Source organism: Mytilus californianus, unplaced genomic scaffold (genome assembly GCF_021869535.1).
Source record: "Mytilus californianus isolate M0D057914Y unplaced genomic scaffold, xbMytCali1.0.p SCAF_3, whole genome shotgun sequence".
Classification (NCBI taxonomy): Eukaryota; Metazoa; Mollusca; class Bivalvia; order Mytilida; family Mytilidae; genus Mytilus; species Mytilus californianus.
This window is the reverse complement of record NW_026262679.1, coordinates 18647150-18664175: the sequence shown is the minus strand read 5'-3', so window position 1 is coordinate 18664175 and position 17026 is coordinate 18647150. Positions and strand designations below refer to the sequence as shown.

General features: G+C 32.1%; 1 protein-coding gene across 1 annotated transcript; it reads left to right on the top strand.

Moving 5' to 3' along the window:
- The first annotated feature begins 15116 nt into the window (after positions 1-15116).
- On the top strand, positions 15117-16608 carry LOC127734057 (uncharacterized). The gene has a single exon (XM_052243654.1). The coding sequence runs from the start codon at positions 15344-15346 to the stop codon at positions 16490-16492; it is 1149 nt and encodes a 382-aa protein (XP_052099614.1). The 5' UTR covers positions 15117-15343; the 3' UTR covers positions 16493-16608.
- Positions 16609-17026: the final 418 nt, after the last annotated feature.

The following is a 17026-nucleotide window of genomic DNA, read 5'->3' as shown; positions in this document are numbered from 1 at the left end:
ATGGTTTATCAATGATATTGCTTTATTGATTAACATCATTATATAATCACTCATCCTGTCTGCTATAATATACATTTTAATTTTTTTGAATTAAAGGTTTATTTTTGGCATTCAAAATATAGTGAATTATAGAAACTCAACATTAAAATTTCATACATTCACATGGAAAAGGCGACCATATTGTCAATCGATAAATTGCCAAAATGAATTTACTAATAGACAAGTTTTTTCAGAACAATTGTCCAATGTCTTGCTTCTTTTGCATCTGAAATAACAAACGGTACCAATTTTTCTGCACCAGATGCGTATTTCGACAATCAATATCTCTTCAGTGATGCTCGAGGCCAAAATATTTGAAAATTCAAAGCTTATTAAAAAGATGAAGAGCTATAAACCAAAAAGGACAAAAAAGTATAGCTAAAGCCGGACAAGGAATCGGAGCTTTGCATGAAAAATATCAAGCACCAGAACAAACCCCAAAATGTTTAGAAAAACGATCCAATTAATACTTGCATATTAATGTTTTGTTGGTTAAATCATGTTATCAACGTAACCAAACTTAAAAAAGGCACCCCAAAAACAACACAAAATATATCTATAAAGGTCAACTTGAAGTCCTCGTCATTTGATATATTGAATAGATATTGATTACATTTCCAGGACATCTGAGTTTTTTTTTTTAATTTCTTTCTGTATACCACCATTCCCCATGTGGAATTGAAAAATCGTCCAAAAGAAATAATCCACAGTGCTTTTCAATATAAAAATGGTAGCATGCACTATGAATTTATTACTTTGAGATACCATACGGCATATTTTGTTAATAGTGAACAAAATGGTAAAACATGATACACAGAGGAACAAGAGATCAGTATGCTGGAGTTCTTATTGACAACATATTTGTTTAATTTGGAGGTAGAATTTTCAACAAATTGTCAGCATTGTCTATGGGAACGAACTGTGCGCCTCATCTTGCCGACCTCTTCTTATTTTCATATGAGTCGGAGTTCCTTCAGACACTTGTCAAAACAAGAAGATCAAAGAAGCCAGATCATTTAATTTCACATTCAGATATATTGATGATGTTCTTTCCATTCACAATCCAAACATTTCTGATTGGGTTCAATTAATATATCCTCCGGAACTAGAAATTAAAGAAACAACAGACACGGCTTCTTCCGTCTCATTTTAAGACTTATACCTCGAATTTGACATAAGCGGTCATCTCAGTATCATAATCTATGACAAACGAGACGATTTTAATTTTGAAATTATCAATTTCCCCCACCTTAGTGCAATATACCAACTTCATCTGCATATGGGATAAACATTTTGCAATTAACTCATTCGGTATTCAAGATGCTACTCAGACTTTATAAAACCTCATCAATGTCTGAGCAGAAAGTTGATGAGCAATGGTTATTTCAAGGAACGTCTGGTCCTTTTTCTAAAAAAGTTCATCGGAAGATACCAAGACAAAGTTATTACAAATGGCTGATATTTTTGTTCGAGCATATTGTTTTTCTTTAATTGTTTAACATTTCTTACCGATATAACATGTTACTTTTATTATTCTACCCTTAGTTTATTTATTTTGTATTTACATTGTGTCATAGGTCAAATTTATTTGTTCAGTGTATGTTCAATGGTGTTAATATGTCCTTTGATTGAGTTAAGCTATTTCAGTTGATATTTTATAGTGTGTCTTTCTATGTTGTGATGTTACACTATTGTTTCAGAAAAAGGGTGAAGGTTTGGTACCATTAAAACGTTTAAACCCGCTGCATTTGTTTGCACCTGTCCTAACTCAGGAATCTGATGTTCAGTAGTTGTCGTTTGTTGATGTGGTTCATAAGTGTTTCTCGTTTCTCGTTTTTTATATAGATTAGACCGTTGGTTTTCCCGTTTGAATGGTTTTACACTATTAATTTTTTGGGGTCCTTTATAGCTTACTGTTCGGTGTGAGCCAAGGCTCCGTGTTGAAGACCGTACTGTGACCTATAATGGTTTACTTTTATAAATTTTGACTTGGATGGAGAGTTGTCTCATTGGCACTCATACCACATCTTCTTATATCTACTTGTTGATAAATATTCAACTTCACAAATTATACATGATGGTCTTGAAGTATAGATTCTGACGTTGTTTATCATCTTAATTATGTGTTATAGAATTCTTTTATTTGTCTTTGTAAATTATTAACCTTGACTGTTTAGTCCATTTTTCGTAATATCCTTTTGGCGTGGCTCGGTAGTTATACATCCCGCCATTGTGTTATTGTGCTATGGTCATTTTTTGTATTCTTGTCTTTCATTTTTGCTTGTGTGATTTGTTTATATACCATTTTGTTTTTCTTTGTTGAAAATACTTGCTTGTTTTTATAGTGATTAAAATTAAAACACAATGTTGGCTGCTGTACCCCTATTTTTGACATTTTTACCTATTATGTCTGTATGTTTTGTTCACACATTGTTGTCAATATAATGGAATTTTATGCGACTGTCATACAAGTGAAAGGTTTAGCTAGCTGCTATAAAACCAGGTTTAATCCACCATTTTCTACAAAAGGAAATGCCTGTACCAAGTCATGAATATGACAGTTGTTTCCCATTCGTTTGATGTGTTGAGCTTTTGATTTTGCCATTTGATAAGGGACTTTCCGTTTTGAATTTTCAGTGGAGTTCGGTATTTTTGTTATTTTAATTTTTTTTATATCGTTATCGTCTATGATTGTCACATAAATTTTCTCTTCTTGCGTAATAGTAACGACGACCGTCTGGTGTATAGACCGTAACAGTAAGTTTTTGTAAGACACTCTAAGTCACTTATGTTGTCACACTTCAATCTAACTATATGATGTAAGTTTTTTGAGGATGAATCTAGTATAAATTGTAGGAATAAGTCTTCTTTTTCAAGTCTATCAATTATACTCTCACTGTAGTTGTTTTTTATGTACTGTTCTATTATGAGCAGATGATTTCTTTGTGACCGGTAAATTTTGATTTGTCATGTTGAAGCGTATATGTTCTAGTCACTAGTTTTGCTTTAACTTCAGCCTTTTTTATACATCTAAAACTGTGTTTGAGACCATTTTCCAAATTTGATGAGGTTTTCCTAACGGGTTGTGCTTTATGTCAAAAAATTTCATTGTTGATTTTTCTGATTTTTCTGAATTCCATTTCCTTTCCCAAAATTTTCCAATTGCATGTTTAGCTGTTGTTTTCCATTTCATTTCTGTAGGAGCTGTTTCAATCAATTTCTCAGCTTTAGGTCGTATTACTTTCGACGTGAATCGGTATTTATGCATCCTGCTATCGATGTTTTTACTCTGGGCGTTCCTGGTGCAGATGGGTCCTGGGGTGCAATTCGAACGCAATAGGTTTTTGCTGTGTTGTTTCCATTTGTTTACCCTTTGTATGTATATTTATTAATTGCTTTGTGGTTTATCGAGATAATGTATACTATATACGGTATATACTATCAACTACAAAAATATTTTTAACAACTGTAAGTTTTTTGTTGGCGTCTTTGTTAGATTTATTTGTTTTTTTGTTTGAATATTTTAGTCAGTTGTGTTGTATGTTTGTGATGTCTGTTTACACAGTTTTGGCTGCTGGATCCCAATTATTGTCACATTAACCTATTATGTCTGATCGGGTTGCTCAGCCAATTTTGTCATTATATTGTAACTATACAACTGTCATACAGCTTTTTGAATTTACCTTGGAGTTCGGTATTTTTGTTATACATTTTTGTCCCCCGCGCGACGCGTTGTTGGGGATATAAATATATATACCAGTCGTCCGTCCGTCCATCCACCCGTCTGTCCGTCTGTCTTGTTAGCGCTCTCACGTGTACAATGATTGCCAGATTTTTATAAAACTTATATTATAGGTTTATATCAGCATTGTCTCAGACAAGTTCGAAAATCGGTACCGATGAACAATTTTTAAAAGAGTTATGCCCCTTGGAAATATTAATTATATGGAAAATTGCATTGTAAGCGCTCTCACATGTACAATTTTTGCCAGATTTTTATCGAAGGTTTATATCAGTAATGTATTACAATTTGGACAGTTTCGAAAATCTGTGGTGATCAAATACTTTTAAAATAGTAATGCCCCCTTGGAAATATTAATCATATCGGAAATTGCATTGTATTTACTCTAAACCCTTCATTTCTCTAGGATATTTATAAAAATTTTAAAGTACAAAGAGATGTTTTTTTAAGTTATTGACCTTGGACAGATAACATATGTGCAACGCGAGGGAAATTGGAACTCTATTCTTTTATTACTTATTCCTGTAACTGAATAATTACTTTTTTGTGTTATATTTCTATTGACTATTGTTTATCTTTATCTTTCGGCAACAATGGTCAACTCATGTTGCAATTTCAAAATATAAATATATTGCATAAACTGTGAGTTATTACATTTTTCATTTATATAAATGTTGGGACGGAATTGATACGAATATTCTTATGAACGAAAAGCATCTGAACCAATTATGCTAATAGTAAAATGAATTCACTATAACGTAATGTTCTCTATCATTTCGGAATAATACTCATTGATAACTACATGTATATTGTGATAATAGATGGTGTAATACAACGTAGAACATTTCTGTGAATTTGGAAATCGACCTCTTTGATTGCAAACTATTTTTTTCACTTTTCTAAAATAGCATGCATTTGTAAAACATTACATGAATGCAAATACACAAGCTGTATCACTACAATAGGTAGAGGATATATGAATACCGTTACATGCTAAACATGGCGATATGCATTCAGCTCACGAAGGTTTTATTTGAAACTTAATCATTTTATATATCTTCTGTGTTAATTGCAGTCCAAAGAAATGTTTTCATGTGATCAATAAGATAATACCGAGTGTATTCAAACTTCAAAGGGAGACAATTGTTGCATAACTGTGACCAAAGTTAATGTTTCAATTCAAACGCCTCATTGTATGAAACATTATATACAATTTTACAACTTTTCACTAAATGGAACCAAAGGATAGCAATAGTCATAACTTATTGCAGGTCCATGCACACTAGCGAATCATATAACATTTTATTTGAAAAACATGTAGTCTCAAAATAACGATCTTTCCATGTGATCTTACTTCTCTGGACATTTACTGTACTTTTAACAGAATTTTTTTGTTTAACTATGTGAATCCAATTTTGTGGAATAGATTGTTTCAATTTTTGAAATTCAGCAATTTAAGTTTATCTTACACTTTAATTTGTTAAAGATATATTTTCTGATAATGATATAGTGTCATCTAGAATGTCATTTAAGTATATTATACCACTCTTAATCCAGTTATCAAAGATAAAAAAACCAACCCATCTCATGATAAACGAAACAAAAAGCCAATCCATCTCATGATAAACGAATAAAAAAGCCAATCCATCTCATGATAAACGAAACAAAAAGCCAACCCATCACATGATAAACGAAACAAAAAGCCAACCCATCTCACGATAAACGAAACAAAAAGCCAACCCATCTCATGATAAACGAAACAAAAAGCCAATCCATCTCATGATAAACGAAACAAAAAACCAACCCATCTCATGATAAACGAAACAAAAAGCCAACCCATCTCATGATAAACGAAACAAAAAGCCAACTCATCTCATGATAAACGAAACAAAAAGCCAACCCATCTCATGATAAACGAAACAAAAAGCCAACCCATCTCATGATAAACGAAACAAAAAGCCAACCCCTCTCATGATAAACGAAACAAAAAAAACAACCCATCTCATGATAAACGAAACAAAAAACCAATCCATCTCATGATAAACGAAACAAAAAACCAACCCATCTCATGATAAACGAAACAAAAACAAACAACCCATCTCATGATAAACGAAACAAAACACCAACCCATCTCATGATAAACGAAACAAAAAACCAACCCATCTCATGATAAACGAAACAAAAAAAAAACAACCCATCTCATGATAAACGAAACAAAAAACCAATCCATCTCATGATAAACGAAACAAAAAACCAACCCATCTCATGATAAACGAAACAAAAAACCAACCCATCTCATGATAAACGAAACAAAAACAAACAACCCAGCTCATGATAAACGAAACAAAAAGCCAATCCATCTCATGATAAACGAAACAAAAAGCCAACCCATCTAATGATAAACGGAACAAAAAGCCAACCCATCTCACGATCAACGAAACAAAAAGCCAACCCATCTCATGATAAACGAAACAAAAAGCCAACCCATCTTATGATAAACGAAACAAAAAGCCAACCCATCTCATGATAAACGAAACAAAAAGCCAACCCATCTCATGATAAACGAAACAAAAAACCAACCCATCTCATGATAAACGAATGAAATAAACTATCCGATGTAATTGATTTGTAGAAACAAGAGAAACACATCCAAAGTAAAAAGTAAAATCACAAAAATACTGAACTCCGAGGAAAATTCAGAAAGGAAAGTCCCTAATCAAATGTCAAAATCAAAAGCTCAAACACATCAAACGAATGGATAAAAACTGTCATATTCCTGACTAGGTACAGGCATTTTCTTATGTAGAAAATGCTGGATACATTATTCACTTCAGCTGCAATGTGAATAATAGTTTCAATTGATTTAATGTATTTTTTAACTTAAGTTTAAAATATATTTCAGCATTATGATGTTTAACAAAGATAACATTTTAAAGGCTTATTGATATGTTATAATCATTATATATTTATTTCAATATCAATTGTTCGTTTACCAGTCCAAATGCGGGGGAGAACATAAATCAAGCAAACATCAATATCAGTACATATATCTCTGTCGGATTCTCTTTTTAAATCAATTACAGTTTGATTTTATCCAATTATTCCATTGTGCCAAGTGATTTATAATGCATAGAACAATAATGAAAGACATTTAATTTGTTTCGTATATTTTATATTACTCAAATGACTAGACATGATTCTGGGGATTGCTCCTATGAAAGCTTCAATAAGATTTTAAACTAAACCACTGCAATAAATAAATATATTTTTCAACGATTTCTACAAATTGTAAGTAGCCAAAACAGTTCTACCTAAAATGGAGGGATTTACTCTACCATTTGAAGTAGACCTTCAACCATCTGTTTCGTTTCTGTTATTGACGGATATATAAAAAGAAGATGTGAAATGATTGCCAAATGAGACAACTCTCCACAAGAGACCAAATGGCACAGAAATTAAAAACTATAGGATATGTACATTAAGGCGAAAGTGGTTAACCGATGTTCAAATCTCGTAACTCGATTGGGAATAGACGAATCAAGGTAATACCCAGAACATGGGGGAATCCCATAAACTCAAAAAGGAGAAAAACCGGGTTAGTCGACAGGATAAGCGTCTCCAGGCTGGACCTCGAATTCACACTCGGCAATCGCCACATACAAAAGGCGTTGTTAACATTTAATAGTGTATTATTGATAACATACTGATCATGTAAAAAAGAGACTGACAACACCAAAGAAACAATCAACTTGTATTCTTTTTACAGTTTGTAGCACAAATCAGGTCAACCAGACCACATGTTAACATCTTGATTACATTTGAGCAATAAAATGCAGATAGAAGAATGTAAATAACTTGAATGAAAATAACACTTACAAATTTTTTACTGCGTCATTAGGAACACATGAAGCCAAAGTCAAAGAAGTATAAGACCCGAAACTTGTGAAGAGCTATATGACCAACAAGGGACATAAACATAATAGCCAAATCCTTCTAAGATTAACTTTGCCTGTGGGTTGGAACCTTAGTTTCATTATAAGTTCAAAATTTATCAACGGAGAATTTAAGATAAGTATGTTATAAATTATGTCAGTACCAAAACAATGATCACTGAGCCGATTATACCATCGAATACTAATAGCAGAACAGAAGCGAATCAACCTAGTCCTTGAAAACGAAAATGACGCATACCAATTTTTTTTATGCGTCTGAATTGGTTAGGAAGTGTTATTCATTTACTACTTATTTTCTATACGTCAACACGAAGGTACAGGGGACAGGGTTAGCATTTGTTTGCTTGTTTTAATCGCTTTTTCCTTTAGATACATGATCAATGACTACGCAATCTCAAATGTTTTCACATTATATCTGTCATTTATTGCCTCACCACTATCGAAAAAGTAAAGTAAATCAAAGTTGTTTACAAGAATATGAAAATGCACTGTAAATCTTTATTTTAATGTTGTTGTTATTTTATTACCGCTTAATTACAGAAAGGTTTGTTATCAAAGGAAATTAAGATAAATACAAATTGAAAGGAAAAACACTTCCGGAACTAATATGGAACATGGGTAGTTCCGTTTTATGTTATACGAAATGTATTTTTTTGACGTCCTTTTCAAACCTTGTGATCAAAAGGATAACAAAAACTTACTTCATACCTAATATGTTTGGTGCGCTTTAAAACCTTTCAGACTATAAAAATAACATTCGCAGAGGAAATAGAAAAACAATCTTCCTCCGAAGAACGAATTTTTATTCTTTTGTTTTGCAAACGAACAAAATATGTTTTCACATTTTCTGCTTCATATTTAAATGTTAATTTCCTGTTTACGAAAAAGTCCATTAACAAATGTAAGTTCTTTTCAGCTGCTAGAGTTATAATTTGTTTGATGGCTTTTATAGCAGTGTAAAACTCATTATTTAAAAAAGTACGAAAAGTAAATATGTACTTTGCGCCTTTATTTGATGACAAAATTAAAATTCGAATGAGAGTCGCCATTCTATTTTTTGAAATTCATCCAAGTTAAATTACTTGAGAATATTTCACTTTACAACTTTACAAAACTGTATTTTTTTTTAATTTTAAGGTTATCATCACAGTAAACTCGGTTCCGTAGCAAGTTTTGCGTCCTTGTACAATTATTTTGGGTTCATTGATGCTCAACGGGGTTTCAACATATGGTTTGATTGACACTTAGCCGACTTGTGTTTGTACTCTTAAAGTAAACGTAACTAGAAGTATTGTTTTATTTCCCTCTCAGATATATAGATGATAGTCATTCACTCCATTATGATTTTTTTCAGGAGGTACTCAAATCTTCTAAGGCGATATAGATAATGCAACTGAGACAAGAGACTGATACCGATTGAACTTGAGTTCTAGATCGGTTATTAACGGGATGATTTCAGTTTTCTTGTTGTCATCTTCCATTTCTTGAGTATTAAGTACCATATAGATTAGTTATAACGTTCACTCATTTCAGTTGATAAGATATGATAGAGCTTGTTCTGACGATTCTATAACCAGGGATGTAAGAATTATCAACTGAAACGTTATGAGAGATGCTTAATTAAGACAGTAATTGCTTGATTTTTACTGTGTTTGAGTTCTTAAACTTACCAAAGACCTGTCTCACATGTGCGTAAATGTCCATCATTCATTATGAAACAAATAAAATCATATTTGAATGTTTTAGCCAAAAACGTAGCTTGCCACTGAAAGGCGACAATACAAAATTAAGGAATATAGATGAACTAAGAAGATATTTAAAATCAGAAATATTAAGGGAAGATCATTTGATATTCTGGGTTAGGGGCCAGGAGGATTTTTCCGGATTGATAACTCATTTTCATTTGCTGCTACGCATGCTTATTTTATTCTCACTATTGTACACATTTGTTTCCTGCATGTTGTGTTGCAGAATATATTTTTTTCTGTCTTATGCGAAAGTATCTTAGTTTCAGTTCTTACCAGGGCAAGTTATTCATTTTCAAAATCCTCCTGCCTCTCCTCCCCTCCCCCACCCCCTCCCCCCGAAAAAATCATATGAACGTACCCTTAGTCATTGTCAGGGAAAAACAGATTCTCTCCTAAAACAATCCAAAATAAAACATGACATCCTTTCTTCGATTGGGACTTATTTCATGTGAGTTTAAAGAAGCTTAATTGAAAGAAAAGGAGGAATTACATTGAAAAGTTTTTAAATTATTTAATAGAAAAAATGACAATCCTAGTAGCATGCATACAATAAGATAGTAAATGTGAATATATTATTCCTATATGATGTAAAGCAATATATTATGCTGACAAATAAGTTTTTGACGTTTTAATATGATGCCGACCATCAGACTGTAAATAGTACTGTATTTTTCACAACAAGAAATTTACAGGCCAACTACTGACGTCAGTAAATAATAATAATAATAATAAAAAAACGAAAGTGCCGTTACAAAAACAGACTTGTAATGAACCAACGCAAAAAGGAAACTAACAACCATTGATCTCTTAAAATTGTATAAAACCCCTGTTAGGATTTTGCGCATATACAAGCGCAACAGTATGACGCCGTCGACAGTTTTTGAGGTTGTTATTCTCGCGAACTGGAAACGTTTATAAGAGTTGCTTTCCTTTGATCAGATGAAGTAGTTGACAATCGATTTGAAAGGTCAATAATGTGACATGTAACGTAAGGCATTATGCGATATGCCGTAATTATTTATTGTGTAAAGTAAAACATTAAATATTATTTGATGTAACGCAATCTTCCATAGATTGAACGCATAAGTAGTGGTACTAAATACTCATAATTATTTATGCGACATGTGTAATACATAAGCGTATGTATATGTTTTATTATAACGTATAGTATATATTTCGATAGGTCCCAGTCAGAGGGCTGAGTAGTATGAAGTTAGTAGTATGTAGGAAGGAGATAACAACGTGCTGGTAAAATCATTAAACAGCATGATATAAGCAACATTAGTATATGACAACGTAAACCTTGTGAGACGTCAATAGGGCAGTCGTAACCTACACGTTATGTTGGGCCAGTTTTGATGACCGGAAGTATTATTTTTCCACAGCATTTCAGTTAACAGAATGAACAGTTTAATTTGAACATTTATCAGTATATATATAATTGTAAATTTGTACTATATTAAATTGTTAATTGTTACAGCACTCGTCTATCCGTGACAAAAGCAACAAAATTTTATAAAACTTTCTAACACCAACCTATAGTTTTTTTTAAGTTAAATTTATTCAGATTGGTCCACTTCATCTTTAGTGAAAGTATGAAAACAAGTTAAATTGTGAAACTGTGATTTTTTCATGATAATAGCCCAAAAAGGGGTAAAAATTTATGAAAAATGGGAAAATCATTAAAAATGGGGTACTTTCAAATGGCCGTAGCAAAAAAAGAAGAGCATCATCATATTATTTTTTCTTCATCAATTACTTTCACACTATCATATAAACCAAAAAATCAGGTTAAGAAAAAAAGTTTAATTCTAGAAATTTTTGGCTCCTCAGAAGTGTACATCCTTAAGCTGAGGCTCTAGCAACGACACGGCGTATTTCTAGAAATGCAATCAAACTATAAATGCCTAAAAGAGACTAAAAAAGAAGTTGTGTTATTTCACATAATTTAATTATTTATCGTAAAATGAGAAGGAGGAACAGTCTTAACCAAAATTATATCGACAACAAAGTTTTGACTTGTCTTTTAGATATACATTAACCGAATTATATTTCCTTTGGTGCGGAAAACGTGTAAAATTTGCAATATTGAACATACCCATAACATATTTGGAAAAATCGTATAGTGTAGTTAACTGTATAAATTCTTTGCACATCTTATAGAAAAGTTGTCAAAACTTTCAATGCAGAATACGCATATTTACTTAAATCGTATGTTACAAGTATTTCAGCAGTTCACAAAGTATACTTTGTAAAGTATAAGTATAGTAGTCACAATATACAAACAAATTATACTTTTACATCACTGTTCAAATATGAAAATCAAATTCTTCATTTCTATAAAAAAAAAGGAGGAACAAGTTCTTTTCTATTAAACACAAAAATAAAGACAACACTAGTATACCGCTGTTCGAAACTCATAAATCGATAGAGATAAAAACAAATCCGGGTTACAAACTAAAACTTAGGGAAACGCATCAAATATAAGAGGAGAACAACGACACAACAAAAACACAACATTAAAATGTAACACACACAGAAACGAACTATAATATAACAATGGCCATTTTCCTGACTTGGTACAGGACATTTTAAGAAAAAAATGGTTGGTTGAACCTGGTTTTGTGGCATGCCAAACCTCCCGCTTTTATGGCAACGTCAAACACAACACCAAAACGACAACATCACATGACAGGACCACAATACAAATAAATGGGAGAACATATAGGACAAAGAAACACACGAATAAAAGCTAACAAAAGGTACTAGGCTTAAAATTCAATACGTCAGACGTGCGTCTCGTCCACACAATAAACGCTTTAATTAACTAAATCAAAATTTTCATATAGATATTCTTACATCGCACTACTTTCAGCACGCCACTTTTATATGCTGTCTGTGCTGAAAACTAACTACCAATAGGGATAGCTAGCTATAAAACAGCCTTAACCCAACATTTTCTTCGTGAAAACATCGCCAATTTGAGGTGACGTCTTTTTGGACGCATGAAATTTATAACGTGTTTTTTTTTTTATAGCACTGGGTCGATATCTCTGCTGATAGACTATCAGTCCCCGATGGTATCATCAGCTCATTTGTCAGTACAAAAGTAATGACATGATTTCTAACAAACTGTTCTAAAATTTTGAAATTATAAAGAAACTAAGGTTTCAACTCCATCAAGCAAATTTGACCTTAGTTGGATTTGTTTATTTTTTAGGTCCTTTTTGGTCATATAGCTCTTCAACTGTTTCGGTTCTTATACATCTTTGTTTTTCAAATATTCGGCATTGAGCATTCCTGATGAAGGTATATCAAGAAAATCGCTTCGGACGCATGAAATTGATAACGTGTTGTATTTGACGATGCTTTCATAATTTTGTCAAATGTATTCTCCATTTTCAATTCTTGTTCCTTTTTTTCAAAATATTCTTTTTCCGGTACGTTGACCCTTCATTTTTTTCTTATTTTGTTCAATAAAAAAGAGAATGAATATTCTATTGTATTCCCATGGAGAAAGCATTGGTTATTTTTTGCAATACTGGATTTTTTAAAAGATTTTTTACCATAAAAAAAAGGCGTTTAGTTTGTGGACTGTTGTTTCTCTTTTGGTAGTTTTTCGTTTTTGCCATGGCGTTGTCGGTTCGTTTTGACTTATGTGTTTGAATGTCCGTTTTGTTTCTTCCGTCTCTCGTGTTTCATTTTGTGTGTCCGAAGCGCATTTCTGAATTTACTTTCATAACCAAAACATTTGAAAACCAAGGATCTATAAGACCAAAAACCCACAGATAGCTATACTACCAAAAGGGACCTAAAACATCAACGTAACCCAACACACAAAAACATCTAGAGGTGAACATGACGTCTTCAAAATTATTAAACATGTAGAACAGAACTATTTCCAGGACACCTGCGTTTTAATATGCGGAGGATTCCAACAATTAGTGACTGTTATATGGACATGATTTTATTTTATCAATTTGCAACATGTTTACATTTATTAAAATTTCAGTGTAGCAAGCGCCTTATGCAATTATCTTGATAACAAATAAATATACGATTTTAAGTAATAGCATGTATATTTCAAATAACATATTTTAACAGATACGTTTTTAAAAATGTATGATTACGATTGAGATCAGCATGGTTACCGGCGTAAACAAACAGTTAATTTTGTCTCCTTTTATATGAGAAGAGTCACTTTTCTATTGTTCTTGCGACAACGGTTTTTTCCACTGGAATCATTTAATTTAACTTGTTAAAATACGGGTAATTATAAACACGATAATGTAGTCGACAATTTTTTTCAAATCGTACCAATATTGAAAGGCGAACAGGAATATCAGAGTTGTTTGCATAGAAACGAACAGATATATGTACGCAATTTTACTGCAGTTCTAGACCCCATACCTTCCCACCTTCATTGAAACTGTTTTCATACGGTTCATGTAATATATCTGTCTAAACTCTAAAATCATGAAAATGGTAATTAAGAAGTTGAGCTTAAATCAGCTTCCTTTGTCTTCTGAAACTCCTGAGTAATAATGCATTATACAAAAATTTGTATAGTGTCCTTTTAAACACAAGTGAAGAAAACTTATGGCTATGCACTATAGATTCTAAAAGATCTAATATCTACTGAATGTATGGTAGTTTTAAAAACTTATCATCTAAGTTTCACCTAATCAACTGTTTGAAGAAGTGTACTGTTCTAGCCACTTTTATTAAAAACAAAGATATATAATTGCCGACCGTGCGAGACCCTCATGGGTAGACCTGACATTTAAACACACCCCTAGTAGTAGTAGTATATATAATTGATAGATTCATTTATTGTTATGATATAAATGACAATCACAATCAAGAAGTGCATTTTCTATATATAGTGTCCTGGTGTAGAATAGCTATTTGTTATATCATATTGAGATTTGTTTATAAACAAATGGTCTATTGTACTATTCAATATTGTTGGTAATTCTTGTAATGTTTATATGAATTATTTTAAAGATATGAATTCCCTTTTATTTATTGTGTCCATGTAGGAAGAATAGACTTCTGTTAATCAAATCAGGAAGTTAAATATCCAACGTCAGTGCTCCCTAGATACAGTCATAATAAAGCCAAGGAACACAAAACTATGAGGTATGTACACAAATAGACAATATGCTGTTTTGTGGTCACTAGAAAGTAATATAAGATGAAAATCTGAATTAAGCCGAAACTATTGTCAAAAGTAGTTGCCTTAATATGGCATGTCAAAGGTTGTCACATGAAATGTATAATATAAACAAAATATGTTAACTTTGTTTATGCAATTGAAAAAGGTAACGATAATTTGTTTTTTCCAAATTAACTAATGATTTGGTTTTTTTTAACAGATGGCAAGTGGCAAAATAAATTGTGAATTTTGTAATACCTCGACTGACATTAAATGGAAATGTGATGATTGCAACCTATCACTTTGCGAAATGTGCAATAATAAACTTCACACAAAAATTCCAGCATTGTTTGAACACAATGTTAAGGAAATAAAAGATGAAAGAAATAAAGAAGGTGGAAATACTCAAAAATTAGATTTAAAGTTGGTAAAGTGTTTGCAACATACTGAAAAAAATTGATTTGCTTATTGCACAAGCTGCAATAAATCTCTGTGTCATGATTGCCTAGTGAAGCCAAACCAATACGAAAAGTTAAATGTAGTATTTTCCAAAAGAATGGAGGAGTTAATAAAAATCAAAGGTAAAATTGAAGAAGATTTACCATTTTTCAGTGAAAATATTGCTTAATTAAAAGAAGTGAAAGCAGAACGACAGGAAAAATACTATGAAATCAAACGACAAATTCTATATAAAGAAGAGGAAATGAAAGATGTAATAGCTAGCAAAGCAAATTCGTTAATTAAAGAGCTTGATGACTGGTGGATACCACAGAGTGAACAAATTTCAAAAGTGGAAGAAACAATGAATGATGCTGAAAAAGATCTTATGCACAGGAAAGCCATAATTGAAGAGGTTTTTAAATCTGAGGACACGACATCCATTTTCTCAGCAGTAGACAAAGTGGTAAAAGAGCTACCGATAAAAATGGTTGCTGAAATAAAGAATCCAGAATCCTTAAGGTTTTCAACAGAAAAATCGACACAAAACCTGCATGTAGGGTTATTAATGAAAATACTAGAACCAAAAGTTGTTGGTACATACACATGTGATGCTACTAACAAACTCGCGACCGTCAATACAGATCTTTATGTTGGGTTTGATGAACCGCGTAGGACTTTAAAACTCTTTGTGTTTACCAAAAATAAATGCTACACAGTAAAGAGTGCATATACTGGTAACCAAATTAGTGACATAACAGTAACACCAAAGGAGTCAATTCTATTTACAGAATTAGGAACATCTTCAATTATTTACAAATACGAAGAAAACTCAGGAAAAACTAAATTCTTAGATATCAGTCCAATGCGAGTCCAAGCAATACATGCAAATCCGAGTGGCGACAAATTATTTGTCGGATTCATGAATTTTATTGGTCCTTTTTTACCACCTTCAAAAGAAAGTCATAGAGGAGTAATGCTACTCAATGAGAATGGAAATACAATACAAACTTTTGAACTAAAAAATGATAAATTCAATGTTCCAAATGTTATTACAACGAATATTAACGGAGACATCTGTGTAATTGACTCAACAGGAACAAACTGGGAAGGACGAGTTATTGTTCTTGAATCATTGGGGAAGTTCAAATGGATGTACAAAGGTCATAACGGGATAAATACTGAACATACATTCTCACCGCGTGATATAGTTGCTATATCAACGGGAGATATTTTCGTGTCTGACGAGAAATCTAGCGCCGTTCATGTATTATCCATGGATGGTATATTTATTACAACTATTGGCGAGCAGGACGGTATCCAGAATCCAGTGGGTCTGTCAATTGACAATGAAAAACGAATGTTGATTGGATGTTCCAATAAACTACATGTTGTAGACATTCTAAATAATTAGACAAAGAAGGCATACATGGTCTTTCTTTTTTCAAAAGACCACACGATTTGAATGCATCTGATGTGTGTTTTTAGAGTAAAGTTTACTAGTTTGATAATAAAACGTTATGAACGCTTTTTTTATTTTAACTGCAGGACAAAAAACAACAATAACAATTAAAAAAAAAATAAAATACAATTAATATCAACAAAACATACATAGGACTATATCAATTAAATCATATCACTTCAGGTCGGAATGAATGTCGGGACCTACAAACAACCAGAAGATGTATAGAATTATTTTTATAACAGTGCACAACTCATAAGTTTATTGAATTAGCTTTTCTTTTCTGTATTGAAATGCGGTTCACAAATACTTAGGAAATTACACAAGACCATGTTTGTCTACACTGTTCAAGATGCTGATGATTAAATCTACCCTGATGTAAAGCTGTTGATGTGAGACAAGTATTTACAATCGACAATTGAGCGTCTATTGTCTAGAGTTGAGACCTTTAAACAAGGGATCATCTCAAGAGTATTAGAGTATTAT

Excerpts from the sequence above, each read along its gene's own strand:
- LOC127734057 (XM_052243654.1), top strand. The coding sequence starts at position 15,344 with ATGAAAGATGTAATAGCTAGCAAAGCAAATTCGTTAATTAAAGAGCTT.